Genomic DNA, 25,688 nt, shown 5'->3' on the forward strand with positions numbered 1-25,688 from the left:
CCCACTGCCGGGGTGTTCCAGGGTCCAGGGTTGCTGGCGGCCTCCATTCCAAACTCCAGAGGCAGCAACCGGCTTTGCTCCAGTGGGTGCACAACATCTGCACGCCACGCTATTCCAGATGTGCTTTGCAGCAATGTGTTTTGCAGAGAATTGGGAATGGCTGGAAGATTCAAACTGGGCCATCATCTGAATCCCGATACCAGGATGCTAATCAGTTTCACACTGGCCAGCAGGTTTCACGATCCGTCATGGCTGGAACCAGCGGAAGATCCCTTGGGAAATTCAAGCCGGCATGAAACCCAATTTTGGGATATAATCTTACTCTCTGTCCCTTCTGTTCATGGCCTGAATCCTGTTACCCATATTGGTAACTTCCTCTCTTTCTTTGTCTTTACTCTTTGATATATCAGGGCCAGGATTTACTGCTTCCGTTCTTGGCAATGTGATTGGAAAATATCATGAGAAGGCCCTAGGTGCATTTTCTGAGAGCGTAAAGAAGAATGCGATTGTTCCCTCCCTATCTGAGGCACGATCAATTTGGCTGGAGATGAAGTTGAATTCAAACTGAGGCTTTATTAGTCTCTGAAGTGTGGCCTCCTACAGCAGCTGACAAAATGGCTGCGAGCTGAAGGCCAAGCATATTTGTAACCCGGCTCCTGGGCGGAGCTAGCATGCAGGGGCCCAGGTGAACCTGTAGTGCAGGTTCTACCGTACAACCCTTAATATAGGAACACAGTGGTTTACCACATTCACCCCTTGTTAAAATTGAGTCCGGCGGGGGTGGTGGAGAACTATATACAATTCGCAATCTTTAATATTTACACAACAGTGAAAAAAAAAAGGCTCTGGTCATCCGGTGGGCCGGTCAGAGGTTCAGCCGGTCCGGCGCCTTGATCGTCCTCTGGGATCGACGAAGTGGAGCCGGCGATGTTGGTGCTGTCATGGTCGAAGTTGACTCTGGGAGCGTGCCAAAATCCTCTTCATCAACAGGGGTGGGCAGGGGGAGGACGGACGGTCCTAGGGGGAGTGATGGGGGTGGCGGGGGAGGGGAGGTTGGCGCCGGGGGGTGTGTGGGGGCGGAACCTGCTGGTGCCAGGTCTGAGGGAGACGGTATCCTGGCGGCCGACAGGGAACGCCACGTAAACGTACTGGGGGTTTGCGTGGAGCAGGTGCACCCTTTCCACCAATGGGTCCGCCTTGTGGAGCCGCACATGTTTACGGAGAAGCACGGTTCCCGGAGCTGTGAGCCAAGTTGGGAGTGATACCCCGGATGTGGACTTCCTGGGGAAGGCATGGGATGGCGAAGGGAAAATGGGAGTATTCATCGATCACACTGAGGAAATACGTGTGTCGGTCAGAGGAGGGGAGGGGGCCTTTGAAATCCACGCTGAGTCCTTGGTGATCGTCCTTACTTCCTCGACGGAGTAGGGGAAATGTTGTGTCTTAATGAAGTGGTACAACCGAGTGACCCCTGGGTGACAAAGGCTGTCGTGCAGGGTCCGGAGTTGGTCTACCTGTGCGCTGGCCCATGTACCTCGGGATAGGGCGTCTGGGGGCTCGTTGAGTTTGCCAGGGCGATACTTAATCTCGTAGTATTAGGTGGAGAGCTCGATTCTCCACCGCAAGATTTTGTCATTTTTGATCTTGCCCCGCTGTGTGTTGTTGAACATGAAGGCAACCGACCGTTGGTCAGTGAGGAGAGTGAATCTCCTGCCGGCCAGGTAATGTCTCCAATGTCGCACAGCCTCAACGATAGCCTGGGCATCCTTTTTGACAGATGAGTGCCGAATTTCGGAGGCATGGAGGGTGCGGGAAAAGAATGCCACGGGCCGCCTGCCTGGTTGAGGGTGGCGGCAAGGGCGACGTCCGATGCGTCGCTTTCTACTTGGAAAGGAAGTGTTTCGTCTACAGCGTGCATTGTGGCCTTGGCAATATCAGCTCTGATCCGGGCGTAGGCCTGTTGGGCCTCTGCTGTCAGGGGGAAATGAGTGGACTGTATGAGTGGGCGGGCCTTGTCCGCATAGTTTGGGACCCACTGAGCGTAATACGAGAAGAACCCCAGGCAGCATTTGAGGGCCTTGGGGCAGTGGGGGAGGGGAAGGTCCATGAGGGGGCGCATGCGGTCGGGATCGGGCCCCAGAACTCCGTTCTCGACCATGTAGCCGAGGATGGCTAAGCGGTTTGTATGGAACACACACTTCTCCTGGTTGTACGTGAGATTGAGGTGAGTGGCGGTGCGGAGAAATTTAGCGAGGTTGGCGTCGTGGTCCTGCTGATCATGGCCGCAGATGGCCACATTGCCGAGGTACGGAAACGTGGCCCGCAAGCCGTACTGGTCGACCATTCGGTCCATCTCCCTTTGGAAGGCTGAAACCCCATTGGTGACGCCGAAGGGGACCCTAAGGAAGTGATATAGCTGGCCGTCTGCCTCGAAGGCGGTGTATGGCCCGTCCAATTTATGGATGGGGAGCTGGTGGTAAGCGGATTTCAGGTCCACCGTTGAGAAGACCCGGTACTGTGCAATCAGATTAACCATGTCAGATATGCGTGGGGGGGGGGGGGGGGGGGGTGGGAGGTACGGGTCGAACTGCGTGTACCTGTTGATGGTCTGGCTGTAGTCCACGACCATTCCATTTTTCTCCCAAGACTTAACCACTACCACTTGAGCTCTCCAGGGGCTGTTGCTGGCCTCGATGACTCCCTCCTGAAGCAACCGTTGGACTTCCGACCTGATGAAGGCCTTATCCTGGGTGCTGTACCGTCTGCTCCTGGTGGCGACGGGTTTGCAATCTGGAGTTAGATTGGCAAAGAGGGAAGGAGGATCGACCTTTAGGGTCGCGAGGCCGCACACAGTGAGGGGTGGTAAGGGTCCGCCGAATTTAAGGGTCAGGCTCTGGAGGTTGCACTGAAAGTCCAGGCCGAGGATAAGTGCAGCGCAAAGGTTAGGGAGGACGTAGAGGCGAAAACCGTGGAACTCTACATCTTGGACTGTGAGCGTGACCGTGAAGTACCCCCGGATTGCGACGTGATGGGATCCGGAGGCCAGGGAGATACTTTGATTGGCAGGGTGTACCTTAAGGGAGCAGCGCCTTACCGTATTTGGATGTACAAAGCTCTCGGAGCTCCCGGAGTCCAGTAGGCAGGAGGTCACGTGGCCGTTGACTTTCACGCTGGTGGATGCGTTGGTCAGAGTGTGTGGTCTGGACTGGTCGATTACCATGGATGAGAGTCATGGTTGATCGTCGGCTAGTGAGGCGGCCGCTGCGTCGGGGTCCTGAAACGCCGTTGGTCTCTGTGTGCTGCGGGGTGGACAAGATGGCGGCGCCCGGAGGTCCTGGGAGTCACAAAATGGTGGCGCCCATGGAATACACTTTGAGGGGGTGGAGCAAGATGACGGCGCCCGTGAAACGCACGTGTTGTGTGGGGGAGAAGATAGTGGCGCCCATTGCTCGCACATGGCCTGGGGAGGATAGCGGCGCCCATTGTCCGTGACCGGGGGGGTGGGTGGGGACGACCGCTGCCACTGAGCGGGCCTGGTGCGGGGGAGAAGATGGCGGCGCCCATTGCTCGTACATGGCCTGGGGAGGAGGGGAGGATAGCGGCGCCCATTGTCCGTGACTGGGGGTGGTCGGGGCGACCGCTGCCGCTGAGCGGGCCTGGTGCGGGGAAGAAGATGGCGGCGCCCATTGCTCGCACATGGCCTGGGGAGGAGGGGAAGATAGCGGCGCCCATTGTCCATGACCGCGGGGGTGTGGGGGCGACTGCTGCCGCTGAGCGGGCCTGGCACACCGCTGCGTACTGGCCCTTCTTCCCGCAGGCCTTACAAAGGGCAGCGCGGGCCGGGCAGCGTTGGCGGGAGTGTCTTTGTTGGCCGCAAAAATAGCATCGGGGCACTCCGGAGATCACTGGCTGGCGCGTAGTGCAGGCGTATTGGGTGGGTAGCGTCCCCGTTGGGGCGGCTGCCTATGGGACCCATGAAACGTAGGAGGAGAGGGCCGTACGGCTGGGGGCGTAGGACTGTACATTGCGCAGGGCGACCGTCATGGAAAGCGCTCGTCTTTTAGTCTCTGCGAGGCTGCGCGTGGCCCCTTCTAGGAGCCGCTGCCTGATAACATCGGACCCAATCCCAGTTACAAAAGCGTCCCGCATAAGGAGATCTGAGTGCTCCTTAGCTGTAACGTCCTGGCAGTCACAGTCCCGAACTAGTGGGATCAGGGACCTGCAGAAGTCCTCGATTGACTCACCAGGTAGTTGAGTACGCGTTGCGAGCGCGTGTCTGGCGAAGAGCGTGTTTGTCTTCTGCTCATAACTCTTTGAGTTGAGTCATAGCGGCAGCATAATTGGGCGCATCCTGGATCAGCGGGAAGATTTTAGAGCTGAGTCTGGTGTACAAGATTTGAATCTTCTGAGCCTCTGGAACAGGGGTCGGCGCTGCGTTGATATACGCTTCAAAACAAGCTAGCCAGTGCTGGAAGTCCTTTCTGGCGTCGCTTGCGCGTGGATCCAGCTGCAGTCGATCTGGTTCAATCCGGAGGTCCATCTTCTGAATCAGATACTAATAAACTGAGACACGATCAATTTGGCCGGAGACGAAGTTGAATTCAAACTGAGGCTTTATTAGTCTCTGAAGTGTGGCCTCCTACAGCAGCTGGCGAAATGGCTGCGAGCTGGAGGCCACGCATATTTATAACCCGGCTCCTGGGCGGAGCTAGCACGCAGGGGCCCAGGTGAACCTGTAGTGCAGGTTCTACCGTACAACCCTTAATATAGGAACACAGTGGTTTACCACACTACCATCGATGGCGAACCCCGCTTTGCGCCATTCAACGCCGGAAACACATGAAAATAAATTTGTGTCTCATTACACTCAGAGCTAAGTCTCCACAGTAGTTTGTTCACAGCTGGCCCGTGGTTCTGGAGCAAGGGCAGCAGTGAGGGTCAATTGGGGAGACAATTGGGCCAGTGAGGGCCAGGGGGGACAATTGGGCCAAACAATTTGTTTTTCTGTTATTTACAGCACAGAAGGAAGTTGTTCGGCCCATCATGTCTGACCGGCTCCCAAAAGAGCAACCTAGCTAGTCCCATTCCCCAGCCTTATCTCCGTAGCCCTCTAAGTTCTTCACTTTCAATTATATATCCAGCTCTCTTTTGAAACCTCCTTTGCAATCCACCTCGGCCACTCTCCCAGGCAAAGCATTTTAAGAGTGAGTATTCTTCCACAGCTGAGACAGTTCAGTAACAGCTACATTGCCATGCTTGGAGTCTGTCTTCTGAAGCAATTATGCCCACTCAAGCAATACTAATTCCTGAGAGTGCCAATGATTGCTCCTGCTGTGCTAACCTTCGTACGCAGACTTCAGAATCAACCGAGTGCAATGGGACGGCAGAAGCATCAGACGACGGAACGTGTTTGATGATCCTCTGGTGACAGCTGGGCTTGGGTCACTCAGTTGGACTTGGGGCTGGTTTAGCACAGGGCTAAATAGCTGGCTTTTAAAACAGACCAAGGCAGGCCAGCAGCACGGTTCAATTCCCGTACCAGCCTCCCCGAACAGGCGCCGGAATGTGGTGACTAGGGGCTTTTCACAGTATCTTCATTTGAAGCCTACTTGTGACAATAAGCGATTATCACTCACTGAGAGCAGTGCTCTGAGGTATTGAACATTAGGCCTCATGGTCCAAGCAAACCTCTCAGTTTGGGGTGCAGGTTAGGCTAATTCCAGCACTTGTGCTGAGCCCACAGGGAGTAACTGAGTGACTGAAGCTGCCCTCACTCAGTCGTGTAGTGTGGTGGAGTTTTGATCAGACATCAAATGAACTGAAGACTGAGCATCCATTTGGTGGCAAGGACTGACCAGGAGCTTCCTAACCCTTGAAAAATGCCCTTCAAATGTAGGGCCTGGATTACGGGAGCTCGAAGGTCATGGTGGGTGAATCATGGGCTGCCCTGCCAGCGATCCAACGTTGAAACCCGTACCTGGTCATATTTTGCCCAAATGCCGTGCAGTACGGCAGGAAAACCTGCCATTGGCATCGGTGTTTGCAACACTACGTCCCCTGCCTAACATCAGAAATTGCTGATTTGTGGGATGATTCTGTCCCACATCTGTCAACATTTTATCCCTTCCCTCAACTATTTATTTTAAAACCCTCTCTACTGCCCTAGTTATGCGGTTCAAGAACATTGATCACAGCATGATTCAGGTGTAGATCATCCAAACAGCACCGCCTCACTTTCCCCAGTGCCCTTCAAACTGGAACCCATTTCTCCCACACTTCCTTGAGCCAAGTATACATCAAATTCTGTGTCCCATATGCCAATTTAGAGATGGCTCAGCTAATAATCCAGAGATTCTATCCTTCGAGGTTCTGCTTTTTAATTTAGTGCCGAGCTCCTCATAATCTCAATGCAGAACCTCTTTCTGCAATCCTATGTCATTGGTACCTACATGTATCACAACAACTAGATCCTCCCCCCCTCCCACTGCAAGTTCCTCTCCAGCCCAGAGTAGATGTCCCAAACCCTGGTACTGGGCAGGCAACACAACATCTGAACTCTTGCTCTTTGCTGAAGAGAACAGAATCAATCCCCATCACTACTGTCCCCTACTACCACTACAACTCCCCCCAACTTGAATGGCTTCCTGTACCACGGTGCCACAGTCAGTTTTGCCCATCCGCCCTGCATCCCCCCATTCGCATCCAAACTGGCTGAGAGAATCTCAAACCTGTTGCCAATTGCAGAAACTGATGGCCCAGCACTCCTGCTATTTGGGTCCAGTTACCTGTAGTCACACTCCCCTGTCCCTGGTAAGAAGTCTTACAACGCCAGGTTAAAGTCCAACATGTTTGTTTCAAGCACTAGCTTTCGGAGCACTGCTCCTTCCTCAGGTGAATCCCCTGTCCCTGACCACTGACCAGATCAGAAGATCCTATCCGAAGCAGTGTGAGTGCTTCCTGGGAGAAGGAATTGAGGGCACTTTCTCCCTCCCTGATGGATTGAAGTGTCCACAGCTCAGCCTCCAGCTCACTGACTCTGAGCCAAACCTCCTTGAGCTGCAAACACTAACTGCAGACGTGTTTGCTCTGAGTCACACCAGCATCTCGAAGTTCACACCTGCTGTAGCCGTAACATATCACCTGGCCTTCCATCGTATCGTGAATGTGTTTTAATTAATTGCTTAATTATATTGTTCATTTATTTATGTTTATTTGTTAAACGTTGATACTTAGGTACTGTTAAATTAATACATGAACTCCAAAGAGAATGAACTGCTGCTGACAGCTCAGCATCAGGCACCAGGCCCCACACCAATAACACAAGCAGACTCGCCCCGGACCCAACTCACCCGATCACTTTCCAGTCCCTGAATCTCATCATGGATGAATGAAGAAGTGATGAAAATAATATCATTTGTAATTTCTGTGTGAGGTATCTTGATCTACTGCTGTGATTTTGGCGTAAGATTGCTGCTTTTCGGAATTTCTGCGCTAGGGATACAGCAGGAAGACTGAAGAAGATCGTGGAAACTCTGTCTCAGTACATTTTATATGAAAAATAAATAAATCTGGGGAGGTGCCCTGGAGGTAAACAGTTTCCATTGATTAACACCAATAATGGGAACTTTAAAAATGTGGCCATATCCAAAATAAAGTCCTTTACTATACAACTCACCCACACCAAGTTCTTCCGCCAATCTTTCATTCCCTGTTAAGAGAAAGTAGAAATATGTCCAAAAAAATTGAAGGAATGAATGTTTCTATCAAAGTACAAGCAGAACAATACAGAATATTTACTGATAATGAACAAAGTTCTTTCAACTAATGACTTCTCGAATAAACTTTCAACTCAACCTTCTTCATTTTTTTAAAGGCATTAATATAGTTACACAGGCATCCAATGACAATCATTTGGTGATGTTGGGAGTGGTGGGCTGGGCGAAGATGAGGAAAATCAGCTAAGATCATTGTTAAGTGACCTGTAGCAGAAATCATGGTTGTTTCCTCCCGAACTGACAAGGTAAAATCAAACACTAGTGTTTTGTGCTTAAACAAAGGTGATTACAATGGGATGAGAGAAGAACTAGCTAAGGTAGACTGGGAGCAAAGACTTCATGGTGAAGCAGTTGAGGAACAGTGGAGAACCTTCCGAGCGATCTTTCACAGTGTTCAGAAAAGGTTCATACTGACAAAAAAGAAAGACGGTAGAAAGGGGAAAAATCGACCGTGGATATCTAAGGAGGTGAGGGAGAGTATCAAATTGAAGGAAAAAACATACAAAGTGGCAAAAATTAGTGGGAGACTAGAGGACTGGGAAGTCTTTAGGGGACAACAGAAAGCTACTAAAAAAGCCATAAAGAAGAGTAAGGTAGACTATGAAAGTAAACTGGCTCAGAACATAAAAGCAGATAGTAAAAGCTTCTACAAATATATAACACAAAAAAGAGTGGCTAAGGTAAATATTGGTCCTTTGGAAGATGAGAAGGGAGATTTAATAATAGGAGACGGGGAAATGGCTGAGGAGCTGAACAGGTTTCTTGGGTCAGTCTTCACAGTGGAGGACACAAATAACATGCCAGTGACTAATGGAAATAAAGATATGATAGGTGAGGACCTTGAGATGATTGTAATCACTAAGGAGGCAGTATTGGGCAAGCTAATGGGGCTAAAGGTAGACAAGTCTCCTGGCCCTGAAGGGATGCATCCCAGAGTGTTAAAAGAGATGGCTAGGGAAATTGTAAACGCACTAGTGATAATTTATCAAAATTCACTAGACTCTGGGGTGGTCCCAGAGGATTGGAAAGTAGCAAACGTGACACCACTGTTTAAAAAAGGAGGTCGGCAGAAAGCGGGTAATTATAGGCCGGTAAGCTTAACTTCGATTGTAGGGAAAATGCTGGAATCTATCATTCAGGAGGAAATAGCGGGGCATCTAGAGGGAAATTGTCCCATTGGGCAGACGCAGCATGGGTTCACAAAGGGTAGGTCGTGTCTGACTAATTTGGTAGAATTTTTTGAGGACGTTACCAGTGCAGTAGATAACGGGGAGCCAATGGATGTGGTATATCTGGATTTCCAGAAAGCTTTTGATAAGGTGCCACACAAAATGTTGCTGCATAAACTAAAGATGCATGGCATTGAGGGTAAAGTGGTAGCATGGGTAGAGGATTGGTTAACTAACAGAAAGCAGAGAGTGGGGATGAATGGGTGTTTCTCTGGTTGGCAACCTGTAACTAGTGGGGTCCCTCAAGGATCAGTGTTGGGCCCGCAGTTGTTCACAATTTACATAGACAATTTGGAGTTGGGGACCAAGTGCAATGTGTCAAAGTTTGCAGACGACACTATGATGAGTGGTAAAGCAAAAAGTGCAGAGGATACCGGAAGTCTGCAGAAGGATTTGGATAGGTTAGGTGAATGGGCTAGGGTCTGGCAGATGGAATTCAATGTTGCCAAGTGTGAGGCTATCCATTTTGGGAGGAATAACAGCAGAATGGATTATTATTTAAACGGTAAGATGTTAAAACATGCTGCTGTGCAGAGGGACCTGGGTGTGCTGGTGCACAAGTCGCAAAAGGTTGGTGTGCAGGTGCAACAGGTGATTAAGAAGGCTAATTGAGTTTTGTCTTTCATTGCTAGAGGGATGGAGTTCAAGACTAGGGAGGTTATGCTGCAATTGTATAGGGTGTTGGTGAGGCCGCATCTGGAGTATTGTGTTCAGTTTTGGTCTCCTTACCTGAGAAAGGACATATTGGCACTGGAGGGAGTGCAGAGGAGATTCACTAGGTTGATCCCAGAGTTGAGGGGATTAGATTATGACGAGAGGTTGAGTAGACTGGGACTGTACTCATTGGAGTTTAGAAGGATGCGGGGGGATCTTATTGAAACATATAAAATTATGAAGGGAATAGATAGGATAGATGCGGGCAGGTTGTTTCCACTGGTCGGGGAAAGCAGAACTAGGGGGCATAGCCTCAAAATAAGGGGAAGTAAATTTAGGACGGAGTGTAGGAGGAACTTCTTCACCCAAAGGGTTGTGATTCTCTGGAATTCCTTGCCCAGTGAAGCAGTTGAGGCTCCTTCTTTAAACGTTTTTAAGAAAAAGATAGATACCTTTGTAAAGAATAAAGGGATTCGGGGATATGGGGTACGGGCCGGAGAGTGGAGCTGAGTCCACAAAGATCAGCCATGATCTCATTGAATGGCGGAGCAGGCTCGAGGGGCCAGATGGCCTACTCCTGTACCTAATTCTCATGTTCTTATATACTTATGAACTCAGAGTCAGTAAAAGTCAATGAAAATTTCTATCGCTACCAAAGGTTGCAGCTTTCAAATCTTTGCACACTTGCCTTGACCAACAGTGTGAAAGGGAAAACAATGGCGCAGTGGTATTGTCACTGGACTAGTAATCCAGAGACTCAGTGTAAGGCTCTGGGGGCCAAGGTTCAAATCCCACCAGGGCAGAAGGTGGAATTTGATTTCAGTAAAAGTCTGGCATGAAATGTCTAATTGAACATGAAACCAACCAGGGAAAGGACAGTTCCAACTAGGGAAGGGACAGTTCCAACTAGGGAAAGGACAGTTCTAACTAGGGAAGGGACAGTTCCAACTAGGGAAAGGACAGTTCTAACTAGGGAAGGGACAGTTCCAACTAGGGAAAGGACAGTTCTAACTAGGAAAGGGACAGTTCCAACTAGGGAAGGGACAGTTCCAACTAGGGAAGGGGCAGTTCCAACTAGGGAAGGGACAGTTCCAATTGGGGAAGTGGCAGTTCCAGCTGGGGAAGGGGCAGTTCCAACAAGGGAAGGGGCAGTTCCAACTAGGGGAAGGGGCAGTTCCAACTAGGGGAAGGGGCAGTTCCAACTAGGGAAAGGGACAGTTCCAACTGGGGAAGGAGCAGTTCCAACTAGGGAAGGGACAGTTCGAACTCGGGGAAGGGGCAGTTCCAACTAGGGAAGGGGCAGTTCCAACTGGGGAAGGGGCAGTTCGAACTAGGGGAAGGGGCAGTTCCAGCTAGGGAACGGGCAGTACTGGACCTGGTATTGGGGAATGAGCCTGGAGAGGATGTTTCCACTAGGAGGAAAACCTGGAACCTGAGAGCGCAGCATCAGACTGAGGGGACGATCCTCTCTAACAGAGATGATGAGGAAGTTCTTCAGCCAGAGGGTGGTGAATCTGTGGAACTGTTTGCCGCAGAAGGCTGTGGAGGACAAATCACTGAGTGTCCTTAAGACAGAGATAGATAGGTGCCTGATTAATAAGGGGATCAGGGGTTATGGGGAGAAGGCAGGAGAATGGGGATGAGAAACATATCAGTCATGATTGAATGGTGGAGCAGACTCAATGGGCCGAGTGGCCTAATTCTGCTCCTATGTCTTATGGGCTTACGGTCTTAATACAAAGTAGGAATCATTAAAGAAGAACAAAGATTGTATTTGCAATTAACAAGGGTATACAGTTTGCAGAGAATCTCCACACTCTGGTTCCCAGGTTCACTCTGACCAGAACATTGCTCCCCGGGTCCCACATGTTTTCATCATTTGTCGAGGTTCGTGCGCTCCTGCACGCTAGGCCCTGATCACTGAGCTAGTCACATGGACCGCGAGGGCACTCCCCGTAAAGGAGGTGTGCCCTCTCATCCTGAAGTCCATCAATAACATATTTACAAGACCCTGACCTAGACAGGAAATCTCTGCCCAGAGTCAATATCAGACTAAACTACAGTCACAGACTAACGACATGGACTCTCGCCTGTTGTGGCAAGGCTTAAACAACATAACGGGCAGCAAAGTAAAGCCAAATAGAATCTCCAGCAGCAGTGCACCCCTCCCCGATGAACTCATTGCATTCTGTGCTTGTTTTGAGCAGGAACCATCAAATCGTTGCCAACTGCCCCAGCAGCCTTGGACACACCCATATCGGAAACCAACAGGTCCTGAGAGGCTCTGGCCATGTACTCAGATCCTGTGCAGGCCAACTGGCGGGTGTGTTCACGGACACCTTCAACCTCTTCCTACTCGGTTCCAAGGTTCCCATTTGCGTCAAGAAGACTACCATCATACCGGTGCCAGAGAAGAACCAGGCAACAACTACCGTCCGGTGGCCTTGACAGTGATCATTATGAAGTGCTTTGAGAGGTTGGTCATGAGACACATCAACTCCGTATCCCAGAATTCCTTGATCCATTGAAGTTCGCCTACAGCCACAACCGGTCCACAGCAGACCCCATCTCCCTGGCCCTACACTCATCCCTGGAGCATCTCGACAACAATGACTCCTATGTCAGACTCCTATTCATTGACTACAGCTCTGTCTTCAACATCATAATCCCAGCCAAGCTCATATCAAGTCTCCAAAACCTAGGACTTGATTCCTCCCTCTGCAACTGGATCCTCGACTTCCTGACCGATAGACCAGAATCAGTAAGAATAACAACAACACCTCCTCCACGACAGACCCAAATAGTACGCAAGGCTGTGTACTTAGCCCCCTACTATACTCCCTGTACACACACCTGTGTGGCAAAATTTGGCACCAACTCCACCCACAGGTTTGCTGATGACACGACTGTAGTAGGTTGGATCTCGAACAACGATGAGTCAGAGTGCAGGAGGGAGCTAGGGCATGGTAACATGGTGTAAAGCCAACAATCTCTCCCTCAACTTCAGCAAAACATTCTTTATAAACTAAGAGTATCCAATTCTTTTTATTCCAATTAAGGGGCAATTTAGCGTGGTCAATTCACCTACCCTGCACATCGTTTTAGATTGTGGGGGTGAGACCTATGCAGACATGGGGAGAATGTGCAAACCCCACGCAGGCAGAGGCCAAGGGCCGGGATTGAACCCTGGTCTTTGTGGTGTTGGGTGCACTGAGGTACAGACGAACCAACACGGTTGCGATTGGTACAACGCAGTTTTATTCCATCCAACTATTTATACATCTGGCTTGGTACTCAGCACGTTGTGACTGTGTGAGTGTCTTGCTTTGAGGTCCTGGCCCTGTGCCGTCTCCAGATGGACTGCCCAAGAAGTGTTGTGTTTCTTGTCTTATACTGTGTCTGCTCTTGTCTGTGATTGGCTGTCGTGTTATGTGTGCTAATTGGTCCGTTGGTCTGTCTATCATTATGTATGTGCTATGATGTATGTTTGAATATCACGACAGTCTTCAGCGCCATGAGGCAGCTAACGTCAGCAAAACTAAAGAGCTGGTCATTGACTTCAGGAAGCAAAGTACTGTACACGCCCCTGTCAGCATCAACGGGGCCGAGGTGGAGATGGTTAGCAGTTTCAAATTCCGAGGTGTGCACATCACCAACAATCTCTCCTCGGACACCCACATCAACGCTACGACCAAGAAAGCACAACAGTGCCTATACTTCCTCAGGAAACTAAGGGAATTCGGCATGTCCACATTAACCCTTACCAACTTTTACAGATGGACCATAGAAAGCATCCTATCGGGCTGCATCACAGCCTGGTATGGCAACTGCTCGGCCCAGGACCGCAAGAAACTTCAGAGAGTCATGAACACAGCCCAGTACATCACACGAACCTGCCTCCCATCCATTGACTCTATCTACACCTCCCGCTGCCGGGGGAAAGCGGGCAGTATAATCAAAGACCCCTCCCACCCGGCTTACTCACTCTTCCAACTTCTTCCATTGGGCAGGAGATACAGAAGTCTGAGAACACGCACTAACAGATTCAAAAACAGCTTCTTCCCCACTGATTTCAGACTCCTGAATGACCCTGTTATGGACTGAAATTATCTCAATACACATCTTCTCTACTAAGTAGCAGTACTATATTCCATATGGTTCACCCGATGACTGTGTCTATGTATTTACATTGTGTATTTATGTACGGAACGATCTGTCTGGACTGTACACAGAACAATACTTTTCACTGTACCTAAGTACACGTGATAATCAAATCCAAAATTAAAACCAATAACTATATACAACACAAGGGTGAGGAAACAGATGGAAGAGAGTCCAAAACAGTCGATCACAGCATTAATGTATTGGGTCTCATAGACCGCCTTAATCCCCAACTATCTCCTCCAGCTTGGAGGTAATGATGTCGTCATCCTTGGCAGGATATTACTGATGGTCAACCAACTCCGCAGGGTTATTCGCTTCTGTAGCTTGTTCCTGGATCATTAATGGGGCCTCCTTAGGACTCCTGCTTTCATTCTGTTCTGGCTCTACTACAGGAGCACTGGTGCTGCCTGCGGGCTCCAACAGTTCCAAAATTCAGGTTGTGGTCCCCCAGCTTCTCACGTGGTCAACCTGCTTCCTGCCATTCAAATCCACCGTGTATGAAAATGAGCCTAACTTGGACACATTTTGGCCTGGGGTAGCAATAGTGTCTGACGAGGGCCAGGTCCCTCACTTGGAACGACCGGTCCCAGTTTCGTGAAATGTGCTGTTTCCTCTGGAAGACCTGCTGTACCTCCACCAACCCCACCCCCTCCCAATATCAGGAGAACCAAGTCCAATTGGGTCTGGGGAGGATGGCCCATCATGCTGGATTGTTTCTTCATAGCTGCTTTAAATGTCTGCACTGCTCTCTCCACTAACCCATTTGAGGCAGGGGGAGAGGGAGCTGGTCTGGAATGGCGAATGCCATTCATTCGGACGCAGTGCCGAAAGTACTCTCCAGTGAAAAGAGTTCCGTTTATCAGACTCTATTACTTTGGCGAGGTCAAGCATAGCAAACACACGCCACAAAACTCCTAAAGTAGCCGTCAAGGTCGTTGTTCCATCTCTTGACCCTCTAACCACTTTGAATGTGCGCCAACCAAAAGGAGAAACATCTTGCCCAAGAAAGGACCAGTGACATCCACAGGTACCCTCGTCCATGGGCGACTAGGCCACTCCCAAGGGCAGAGATTGGCTGTAGAGGGCAGCTGCTGCTATGTCTGGCAAGGGCCACACTGGCGCACCATTTGTTCAATGTCCTTATCTATGCCAGGTCACCAAATGCAGCTACGAGTGAGCATTTCCACTTCTGTCTGGCCCGGATGGGCATTATGTGATTCTTGCAACAACCACTCTCGGGCTAGGGGTGGTATTAACACTTAGGATCCCATGACTCCATCCTCACAACCGAGTTCGTCCCTACCAGTAAGGCAAACTCCTAATTGATCAGATTTGTCGTGATGCCACCCGGTTAGGATCATGTGTTTCACTTTGGTCAGGACTGGATCACGTTGGGTCCAATTATTTATGCAACCAGCCAAAACTAGCCGGATGTTCAAAACATTCAATGCCAAGATGATTTCTTGGGATGCCAGTGGAGATGCCAGGTTCTTTGGAAGTGGGAACCAGCTCAGTGCATCGGCATTTGCAATTTGTGTACTTGACCTTTCTTGAAAGATGTAGTCATTGACCGTCAGAAACAAAGACGATTGGTGGTATTGGCCTATGGAATCCATAGAATCCATACAGTGTGGAAGGAGGCCATTCAGCCCAACAAGTCTGCACCGAACCTCCACAAGAGTTCTCTACCGAGGCCCACTCCCCTGCTTGCGCATTGATCAAGGCCAATCCACCTGGCCTGCATAATCCACATAACATTATCTTGATGATGGAGCCCCAGCAGAGGCTCTTGGTCCATTATTATTGTGAAACGTCACCCATAAATGCACTGGTGAAATTTCTTGCTGCCAAAGATTATGGTGAGGCCTTCGTTCTCAATTTGCGTGCATTTAAACTCAGCGTCAGAAAGTGGTCTAGAGGTGAAGGCAGCTGGCCTTTCTGAGTCATCCTCCACGCTATAGAATAGAATGGCTCCTATCCCATCAGCGATGCCCCAAAGATCAGAATGATGGATTGTCTTGGGTCAAAGTAAATCAAAGACTTGACAACTGCAAGACCTACTTAACCAGTTGGAAGTCCTGCTCCTGGTTCCTTCCAATGCCAACGTTGGTGTTTTCTCAAAATGGGCATCACAGTGGCACCGTGGTTGGAATTGCGGCTTCACAGTGCCAGGGACCTGGGTTAATTACCAACCTTGGGTGGCTGTCTGTGTGGAGTTTGCACGTTATCGCTGTGTTTGCGTGGGTTTCTTCCGGGTGCTCAGGTTTCGTCACACAGTCCAAAGATTGCCATGCTATATCGCCCCAGGTGTCCAAAGGCTGGGAGGGGTTACGGGGATGGGGCTGGGGTTTGGGCCTAGGTCGTGTGCTCAGACACGATGGGCTAAATAGCCTCCTTCTGGACTGTAAGGATTCTAAGAGCATGGCTCTTAGTGTCATTGCTAGGTTGGGAATTAAACCACCATAATAGTTTCCCATCCATAAGAGGGACTTTAATTCTGTAACGTTCTTAGGTTCCGGGACCTCTTGGGCGTCATTCTCCGACCCTCCGCCGGGTTGGAGAATCGCCGGGGGCTGCCGTGAATCCCGCCCCCGCCGGTTGCCTAAGTCTCCGGCACCGGATATTCAGCGGGGGCGGGAATCGGGCCGCGCCGGTTGGCGGGCACCCCCGCTCGATTCTCCGGCCCGGATGGGCCGAAGTCCCGCCGATAAATTGCCTGTCCCGTCGGCGTGGATTAAACCACCTTTTGAACAGCGGGACAAGGCGGCGTGGGCAGGCTCCAGGGTCCTGGGGGGGGCGCGGGGCGATCTGGCCCCAGGGTGTGCCCCCACGGTGGCCTGGCCCGCGATCGGGGCCCACCGATCCGCGGGCGGGCCTGTGCCGTGGGGGCACTCTTTCCCTTCCGCCTCCGCCACGGTTTCCACCATGGCGGACGCGGAAGAGACTCCCTCCACTGCGCATGCGTGGGAAACTGTCAGCGGCCGCTGACGCTCCCGCGCATGCACCGCCTGGGGATGTCATTTCCGCGCCAGCTGGCGGGGCAACAAAGGCCGTTTCCGCCAGCTGGCGGGGCGGAAATTCCTCCGGCGCCGGTCTAGCCCCTCAATGTTGGGGCTCGGCCCCCAAAGATGCGGAGCATTCCGTACCTTTGGGGCGGCGCGATGCCCGTCTGATTGGCGCCGTTTTGGGCGCCAGTCGGCGGACATCGCGCCGTTTCGGGAGAATTTCGCCCCTGATGTCTCACCTTATCTTCGAGTGGGTGCAGGCCTCTTGAGTCCACTTTGAACCCTCAGTAAGTGATCTCATTGGATTGGAAAACAGACTTCTTGTGTTTTAGTTGCATTCCCGCGTCTCTGAATCTTCTCAGCACCTCTTCTGAGCTTGCCAGGTGCTGCTCAAGTTATGTTCCAGTTGCCAAGACGTCATCCAGGTAGACCACAACCTTCATGATGTCCTGAAGCAGATTCTCCATTGTGTACTGGAACGTTACACAGGCCAAGGAGATGTCAAAGGGTAATCTGCTGTACTTAATTATGCGTGGTGATCGTTGCAAACGTCTGGGAATCTTCATCCAGTCTCGCTGCAAGTAAGTATGTCTGAGGTCGGGTTTGATGTACGTGAGCCCCCCCCCCCCCCCCCCCCCGCCAACTTTGCATTAAGGTCTTCAATTCGTGGAATTGGGTGTTTATTTATTGGGCTGCCTGGTTCATTATAAGCTTGTAAACACTGCATTTCCTAATGGTCCGGTTGGTTTTAATACAGGGACAATGGGGGCTGCCCATTCTGAAAATTGCACAAGTCTGAATATTCCCAGTTCTTCCAGTCTTCCACGTTTTGATGCAAGGCGTAAGGGATCAGTCTCACTCTGGAAAACATGACTCCCTTTATTCAACCTAACTAGTTCTGGAAGAGGTTCTGCATAAGACTTCCTGAAGATGTCTGAGATTTTGAAAATTTCCAAGCAGTTCAATTTGATTTGGTGCAACTAACCCCAACCAAAAGAGTCATCGGACAAAGAGTTATCGGACTCAAAATGTTAGCTCTTTTCTGTCCCGACAGATGCTGCCAGACCTGCTGAGATTTTCCAGCATTTTCGCATTCGTTTCAGATTCCAGCATCCGCAGTAATTTGCTTTTACCCACCCCATCAGGCTTCGTCAATGCCCCTCGACAATGATCACAGGTAAGTGGGCATTTTGTTGCTGGTTTGACACTGGAGGCATGATTGTTCCCTAGATTTTCAGGGTCCCTCCCGTATATGACGCCAACTTGGCTGTTGTGTCAGTCAAGTTCAAAGACTGAACGGCTCCTCAAAGATATGTAAATGGTTGTTCAACCACAACCGTGGTGAATGCCCTGGTAGCGGCATCCATCTTTAGTGGTCTTCCATTTACTGTGAGGAGCATCTCTGTTTTGCCCACATTCGCCATGTTTAATCTGCATGTTTGTTCACTGGAGCCATGACTCGCTGCTTTTTCTTTTGAATTGGCTCGATCTGAGGGGTGCACCAACGTGCCTGGATATGGCCTCTCCCAGTGCCTGGATATGGCCTCTCCCAGTGCCTGGATATGGCTCTCCCAGTGCCTGGATATGGTCTCTCTCAGTGCCTGGATAAGGCCTCTCCCAGTGCCTGGATAAGGCCTCTCCCAGTGCCTGGATAAGGCCTCTCCCAGTGCCTGGATAAGGCCTCTCCCAGTGCCTGGATATGGCCTCTCCCAGTGCCTGGATATGGTCTCTCCAGTGCCTGGATATGACCTCTCCCAGTGCCTGGATATGACCTCTCCCAGTGCCTGGATATGGCCTCTCCCAGTGCCTGGATATGGTCTCTCCCAGTGCCTGGATATGGTCTCTCCCTGTGCCTGGATAAGGCCTCTCCCAGTGCCTGGATATGGCCTCTCCCAGTGCCTGGATATGGCCTCTCCCAGTGCCTGGATATGGTCTCTCCCAGTGCCTGGATATGACCTCTCCCAGTGCCTGGATATGGCTCTCCCAATGCCTGGATATGGCCTCTCCCAGTGCCTGGATATGGTCTCTCCCAGTGCCTGGATATGGTCTCTCCCAGTGCCTGGATATGGTCTCTCCCAGTGCCTGGATATGGTCTCTCCCAGTGCCTGGATAAGGCCTCTCCCAGTGCCTGGATATGGCCTCTCCCAGTGCCTGGATATGGTCCCTCCCAGTGCCTGGATATGGCCTCTCCCAGTGCCTGGATATGGCCTCTCCCAGTGCCTGGATATGGCCTCTCCCAGTGCCTGGATATGGCCTCTCCCAGTGCCTGGATAAGGCCTCTCCCAGTGCCTGGATATGACCTCTCCCAGTGCCTGGATATGGCCTCTCTCAGTGCCTGGATATGGTCTCTCCCAGTGCCTGGATATGGCCTCTCCCAGTGCCTGGATATGGCCTCTCCCTGTGCCTGGATAAGGCCTCTCCCAGTGCCTGGATATGGCCTCTCTCAGTGCCTGGATATGGCCTCTCCCAGTGCCTGGATATGGCCTCTCCCAGTGCCTGGATAAGGCCTCTCCCAGTGCCTGGATATGGCCTCTCCCAGTGCCTGGATAAAGCCTCTCCCAGTGCCTGGATATGGCCTCTCCCAGTGCCTGGATAAGGCCTCTCCCAGTGCCTGGATATGGCCTCTCTCAGTGCCTGGATATGGCCTCTCCCAGTGCCTGGATATGGCCTCTCCCAGTGCCTGGATAAGGCCTCTCCCAGTGCCTGGATATGGCCTCTCCCAGTGCCTGGATATGGCCTCTCCCAGTGCCTGGATTAGGCCTCTCCCAGTGCCTGGATATGGCCTCTCCCAGTGCCTGCATATGGCCTCTCCCAGTGCCTGGATATGGCCTCTCTCAGTGCCTGGATATGGCCTCTCTCAGTGCCTGGATATGGCCTCTCCCAGTGCCTGGATATGGCCTCTCCCAGTGCCTGGATAAGGCCTCTCCCAGTGCCTGGATATGGCCTCTCCCAGTGCCTGCATATGGCCTCTCCCAGTGCCTGGATATGGCCTCTCTCAGTGCCTGGATAAGGCCTCTCCCAGTGCCTGGATATGGCCTCTCCCAGTGCCTGGATATGACCTCTCCCAGTGCCTGGATAAGGCCTCTCCCAGTGCCTGGATATGGCCTCTCCCAGTGCCTGGATAAGGCTCTCCCAGTGCCTGGATATGGCCACTCCCAGTGCCTGGATAAGGCCTCTCCCAGTGCCTGGATATGGCCACTCCCAGTGCCTGGATAGGCCTCTCCCAGTACCTGGATATGGCTCTCCCATTGCCTGGATATGGCCTCTCCCAGTGCCTGTATATGGTCTCTCCCAGTGCCTGGATATGGCCTCTCCCAGTGCCAGAATATGGCCACTCCCAGTGCCTGGATAAGGCACTCCCAGTGCCTGGATATGGCTCTCCCATTGCCTGGATATTGCCTCTCCAAGTGCCTGGATATGGCCTCTCCCAGTGCCTGGATAAGGCCTCTCCCAGTGCCTGGATAAGGCCTCTCCCAGTGCCTGGATAAGGCCTCTCCCAGTGCCTGGATATGGCCTCTCCCAGTGCCTGGATATGGCCTCTCCCAGTGCCTGGATATGGCCTCTCCCAGTGCCTGGATAAGGCTTTCCCAGTGCCTGGATATGGCTCTCCCATTGCCTGCATATGGCCTCTCCCAGTGCCTGGATATGGCCTCTCCCAGTGCCTGGATATGGCCTCTCTCAGTGCCTGGATATGGCCTCTCCCAGTGCCTGGATATGGCCTCTCCCAGTGCCTGAATAAGGCCTCTCCCAGTGCCTGGATAAGGCCTCTCCCAGTGCCTCGATAAGGCCTCTCCCAGTGCCTGGATATGGCCTCTCCCAGTGCCTGGATATGGCCTCTCCCAGTGCCTGGATATGGCTCTCCCATTGCCTGGATATGGCCTCTCCCAGTGCCTGGATATGGTCTCTCCCAGTGCCTGGATATGGTCTCTGCCAGTATCTGGATATGGCCTGTCCCTGTGCCTGGATATGGTCTCTCTCAGTTCCTGGATAAGGCCTCTCCCAGTGCCTGGATATGGTCTCTCCCAGTGCCTGGATCAGGCCTCTCCCAGTGCCTGGATATGGCCTCTCCCAGTGCCTGGATATGGCCTCTCCCAGTGCCTGGATATGGCCTCTCCCAGTGCCTGGATATGGCCTCTCCCAGTGCCTGGATATGGCCTCTCCCAGTGCCTGGATATGGCCTCTCCCAGTGCCTGGATATGGCCTCTCCCAGTGCCTGGATATGGTCTCTCTCAGTTCCTGGATAAGGCCGCTCCCAGTGCCTGGATATGGCCTCTCCCAGTGCCTGGATAAGGCTCTCCCAGTGCCTGGATATGGCCTCTCCCAGTGCCTGGATATGGCCTCTCCCAGTGCCTGGATATGGTCTCTCCCAGTGCCTGGATATGGCCTCTCCCTGTGCCTGGATATGGCCTCTCCCTGTGCCTGGATATGGCCTCTCCCTGTGCCTGGATAAGGCCTCTCCCAGTGCCTGGATATGGCCTCTCCCAGTGCCTGGATAAGGCCTCTACCAGTGCCTGGATAAGGCCTCTCCCAGTGCCTGGATATGGCCTCTCCCAGTGCCTGGATAAGGCCTCTCCCAGTGCCTGGATATGGTCTCTCCCAGTGCCTGGATATGGCCTCTCCCAGTGCCTGGATAAGGCCTCTCCCAGTGCCTGGATATGGCCTCTCCTAGTGCCTGGATATGGCCTCTCCCAGTGCCTGGATATGGTCTCTCCCAGTGTGTGGATATGGCCTCTCCCAGTGCCTGGATAAGGCCTCTCCCAGTTCCTGGATATGGCCTCTCCCAGTGCCTGGATAAGGCCTCTCCCAGTGCGTGGATATGGCCTCTCCCAGTGCCTGGATAAGGCCTCTCCCAGTGCCTGGATATGGTCTCTCCCAGTATCTGGATATGGCCTCTCCCAGTATCTGGATATGGTCTCTCCCAGTTGCTGGATATGGCCTCTCCCAGTGCCTGGATATGGTCTCTCCCAGTTCCTGGATATGGTCTCTCCCAGTTTCTGGATATGGCCTCTCCCCGTGCCTGGATAAGGCCTCTCCCAGTTCCTGGATATGGCCTCTCCCAGTGCCTGGATAAGGCCTGTCCCAGTGCCTGGAGATGGTCACTCCCAGTGCCTGGATATGGCCTCTCCCAGTTCCTGGATATGGTCTCTCCCAGTGCCTGGATATGACCTCTCCCAGTGCCTGGATATGGCCTCTCCCAGTGCCTGGATTTGACCTCTCCCAGTGCCTGGATATGGCCTCTCCCAGTATCTGGATAAGGCTCTCCCAGTGCCTGGATATGGTCTCTCCCTGTGCCTGGATATGGCCTCTCCCAGTGCCTGGATAAGGCTCTATCAGTGCCTAGATATGGCCTCTCCCAGTATCTGGATATGGCCTATCCCAGTATCTGGATAAGGCTCTCCCAGTGCCTGGATATGGCCTCTCCCAGTGCCTGGATAAGGCTCTATCAGTGCCTAGATATGGCCTCTCCCAGTATCTGGATATGGCCTATCCCAGTGCCTGGATATGACCTCTCCCAGTGCCTGGATCAGGCTCTCCCAGTGCCTGGATAAGGCCTCTCCCAGTGCCTGGATATGGCCTCTCCCAGTGCCTGGATATGGTCTCTCCCAGTGCCTGGATATGGTCTCTCCCAGTGCCTGGATAAGGCCTCTCCCAGTGCCTGGAAATGGCCTCTCCCAGTGCCTGGATAAGGCCTCTCCCAGTGCCTGGATATGGTCTCTCCCAGTGCCTGGATATGGCCTCTCCCAGTTCCTGGATATGGTCTCTCCCAGTGCCTGGATATGACCTCTCCCAGTGCCTGGATATGGCCTCTCCCAGTATCTGGATAAGGCTCTCCCAGTGCCTGGATAAGGCCTCTCCCAGTGCCTGGATATGGCCTCTCCCAGTGCCTGGACATGGCCTCTCCCAGTGCGTGGATATGGCCTCTCCCAGTGCCTGGATATGGCCTCTCCCATTCCTGGATATGGCCTCTCCCAGTATCTGGATATGGCCTCTCCCAGTATCTGGATATGGCCTCTCCCAGTGCCTGGATATGGCCTCTCCCAGTGCGTGGATATGGCCTCTCCCAGTGCCTGGATATGGCCTCTCCCAGTGCCTGGATATGGCCTCTCCCAGTGCGTGGATATGGCCTCTCCCAGTGCGTGGATATGGCCTCTCCCAGTGCGTGGATATGGCCTCTCCCAGTGCGTGGATATGGCCTCTCCCAGTGCCTGGATATGGCCTCTCCCAGTGCGTGGATATGGCCTCTCCCAGTGCCTGGATATGGCCTCTCCCAGTGCCTGGATATGGCCTCTCCCAGTATCTGGATATGGCCTCTCCCTGTGCCTGGATATGGTCTCTCCCAGTGCCTGGATAAGGCCTCTCCCAGTGCCTGGATAAGGCCTCTCCCAGTGCCTGGATATGGTCTCTCCCAGTGCCTGGATATGGCCTCTCCCAGTGCGTGGATATGGCCTCTCCCAGTGCGTGGATATGGCCTCTCCCAGTGCGTGGATATGGCCTCTCCCAGTGCGTGGATATGGCCTCTCCCAGTGCGTGGATATGGCCTCTCCCAGTGCCTGGATATGGCCTCTCCCAGTGCGTGGATTTGGCCTCTCCCAGTGCCTGGATATGGCCTCTCCCAGTGCCTGGATATGGCCTCTCCCAGTATCTGGATATGGCCTCTCCCTGTGCCTGGATATGGTCTCTCCCAGTGCCTGGATAAGGCCTCTCCCAGTGCCTGGATAAGGCCTCTCCCAGTGCCTGGATATGGTCTCTCCCAGTGCCTGGATATGGCCTCTCCTATTGCAGCGAAACAAATAAATCCTCGGCAGCGGCATTCTTCTGGTGGGTGATTTCCCCCTGCATCGATAGCAGTCGTCTTGACTTCTGGGCTGATAGTCCAATTTCTTTGCTGGCCACGATCCTGTCTCTGGTATTGTGCCTGAACTTTGTCTGTTCCTGTCTGTGCACCTTGCAGCCATGCCACCCCACAACTGCTTCACCTCTTGCACGCTTTGAAGATGTTACACGCCCCTCTCGGAACTTTTGGCGCCCTGTCTAGGGTAGTCATCGTTTCAGCCAGAAGCTTCTTTTGCACACTTATGTTGTTAATACCGCATACCAAACAAATGCTAGCATGTTATCCGTGCTGCAGCAAACTATCAATGCTCAGCCATTTGCCTGAGGTGGCAACAAAGGTGGAGAACACTTCTCCTGGGTCCCTGACAGCTGAGTTGAACTTGTACCGCTGTAGTATGATTGAGGGTCTGGAGTTGAAATGCTCCCTGACCAACTTCAACAACTGGTCAAATTACTTTGCATCAGGTACCTCTGGGGACGTCAAATTTCTCGTAAGGTTGCAGGTTATTGGCCCACAAATTAATTTGCCATAATGAAATAATGGAGCCTTTCAATTCTCTGGCTCCAGTCTTCGCTCTCCTAGTCGAATGTGTCTAAGTTCCCAGTCATGAACATATTAACTTATTGTTTGATGATATCATCGATGCTTTCCGCCTTCTCTGTTCATTTCAGTGGCTTTTCCCTTCCCCCTCGATTCAAAGACTACGGGCTTGCGATCGATCCAGTTTATTCTCATCGCCAGTGTGGTGGGTTGAGGAAATACAGGGTAGACATCAGTACAGAAGAAGGAAGTGTTTATTGACAACGAACAAGGGTAACTTATATAAAGGCACAGAGTCTCTAGACTGGCTCCCAGGTTCACTCTGACCAGAACATCGCTCCCGGGGTCAGAGTTCGGGCGCTCCCGCACGATAGTTCCCGAGCCAGTCACATGCACCGTGAGAGCACATCCCTGAAAGGGGCCACACTACCACACTTATGGTACAGGTTTCAAACCCATGTGTCCTCAGAAGCAGGAATACTACCATTCAGCCAAGTGCTCACTGCAGTGCCCTGTGACAAAACATTGATTCAGCAAAGTTGAGAGATCAAATATGTCAATTTAATTAGAAAAGAAATTGGCACTTATTGGCAGAATGGCCTGCACTGCAGGGATTCTATGATTCTATGATATTGAACACCGAAATCTATCAGGTCAGCTTTGCATCGTTAAATGGAATGCTAAGCTTCCGACCTTATCGGTTTCCCATTTTTCTTTTGTGACTCTCTGTCCACAAGATTCTATAGTCCTTGCTTCGAGATGCACCTCTTGTCCAATATACCCCATAGCCAATTTTCTGATGTCAAATCTGCTGCTTCTTTGACGGCCTGCACTATTGCCTAATTTCATGTAAATTAGATCACAATGAACCATCACTTGATTTTCTAAAGTCAGATAAGCATGAGACTTGCCCATAGAAATTGACAACAGGTTTCAAACTAGCATGTAAGCCGTTCAAAACCTAGCTCTACATTTTGGTGGGCAATGTTTATTTTTCGGGGCTTGCATTAGTCACTGGGCAGTTAGTATCCTTGGTGCGCACTTTCAGGAATATTTGAACAAAAGGTTTAACAGCTGAAATTAAACTAAACAACTACGAAACAACATCCGGAGGCCTTGTTCATCGTGGCCGGAGACTTCAACAAAGCCAACCTCAAGAGTGTACTGCCAAAATTCCACCAGCACATCTCCTGTCCCACCAGGGGCGACAACACTCTTGACCACTGCTACTCAAAAATAAAAGGCGCCAACCGTCCCACCCCCCCGACCGCACTTTGGGAAATCAGACCATAAGATGGTGCTCCTTCTCCCGGCATACAAGCAGAAACTCAAGCGGGAGAATCCAGCTAAGAAGGTTGTGCAGTGCTGGTCCGAGGAGACAGAAGAGCTCTTACGTGACTGCTTAGAGACAGTGGTCTGGTCCATGTTTAAGAACTCAGTGACCAACTTAAATGAGTATGCCACCATCGTCACAGACTTCATCAGC

General features: G+C 51.8%; 1 protein-coding gene across 6 annotated transcripts in view; it reads right to left on the reverse strand.

The window, feature by feature from the left end:
- The window catches only part of LOC140424705 (uncharacterized), a 429,538-nt gene that overhangs the window by 314,721 nt on the left and 89,129 nt on the right, over positions 1-25,688 (reverse strand). For all 6 annotated transcript variants that reach the window (XM_072508006.1, XM_072508009.1, XM_072508004.1 and 3 more), the window contains exon 16: positions 7,676-7,708. In XM_072508006.1, the coding sequence (XP_072364107.1) occupies positions 7,676-7,708 (33 nt within the window). The remainder of the gene's footprint in view (positions 1-7,675; positions 7,709-25,688) is intronic.

This window comes from Scyliorhinus torazame, chromosome 6 (assembly GCF_047496885.1).
Source record: "Scyliorhinus torazame isolate Kashiwa2021f chromosome 6, sScyTor2.1, whole genome shotgun sequence".
Classification (NCBI taxonomy): Eukaryota; Metazoa; Chordata; class Chondrichthyes; order Carcharhiniformes; family Scyliorhinidae; genus Scyliorhinus; species Scyliorhinus torazame.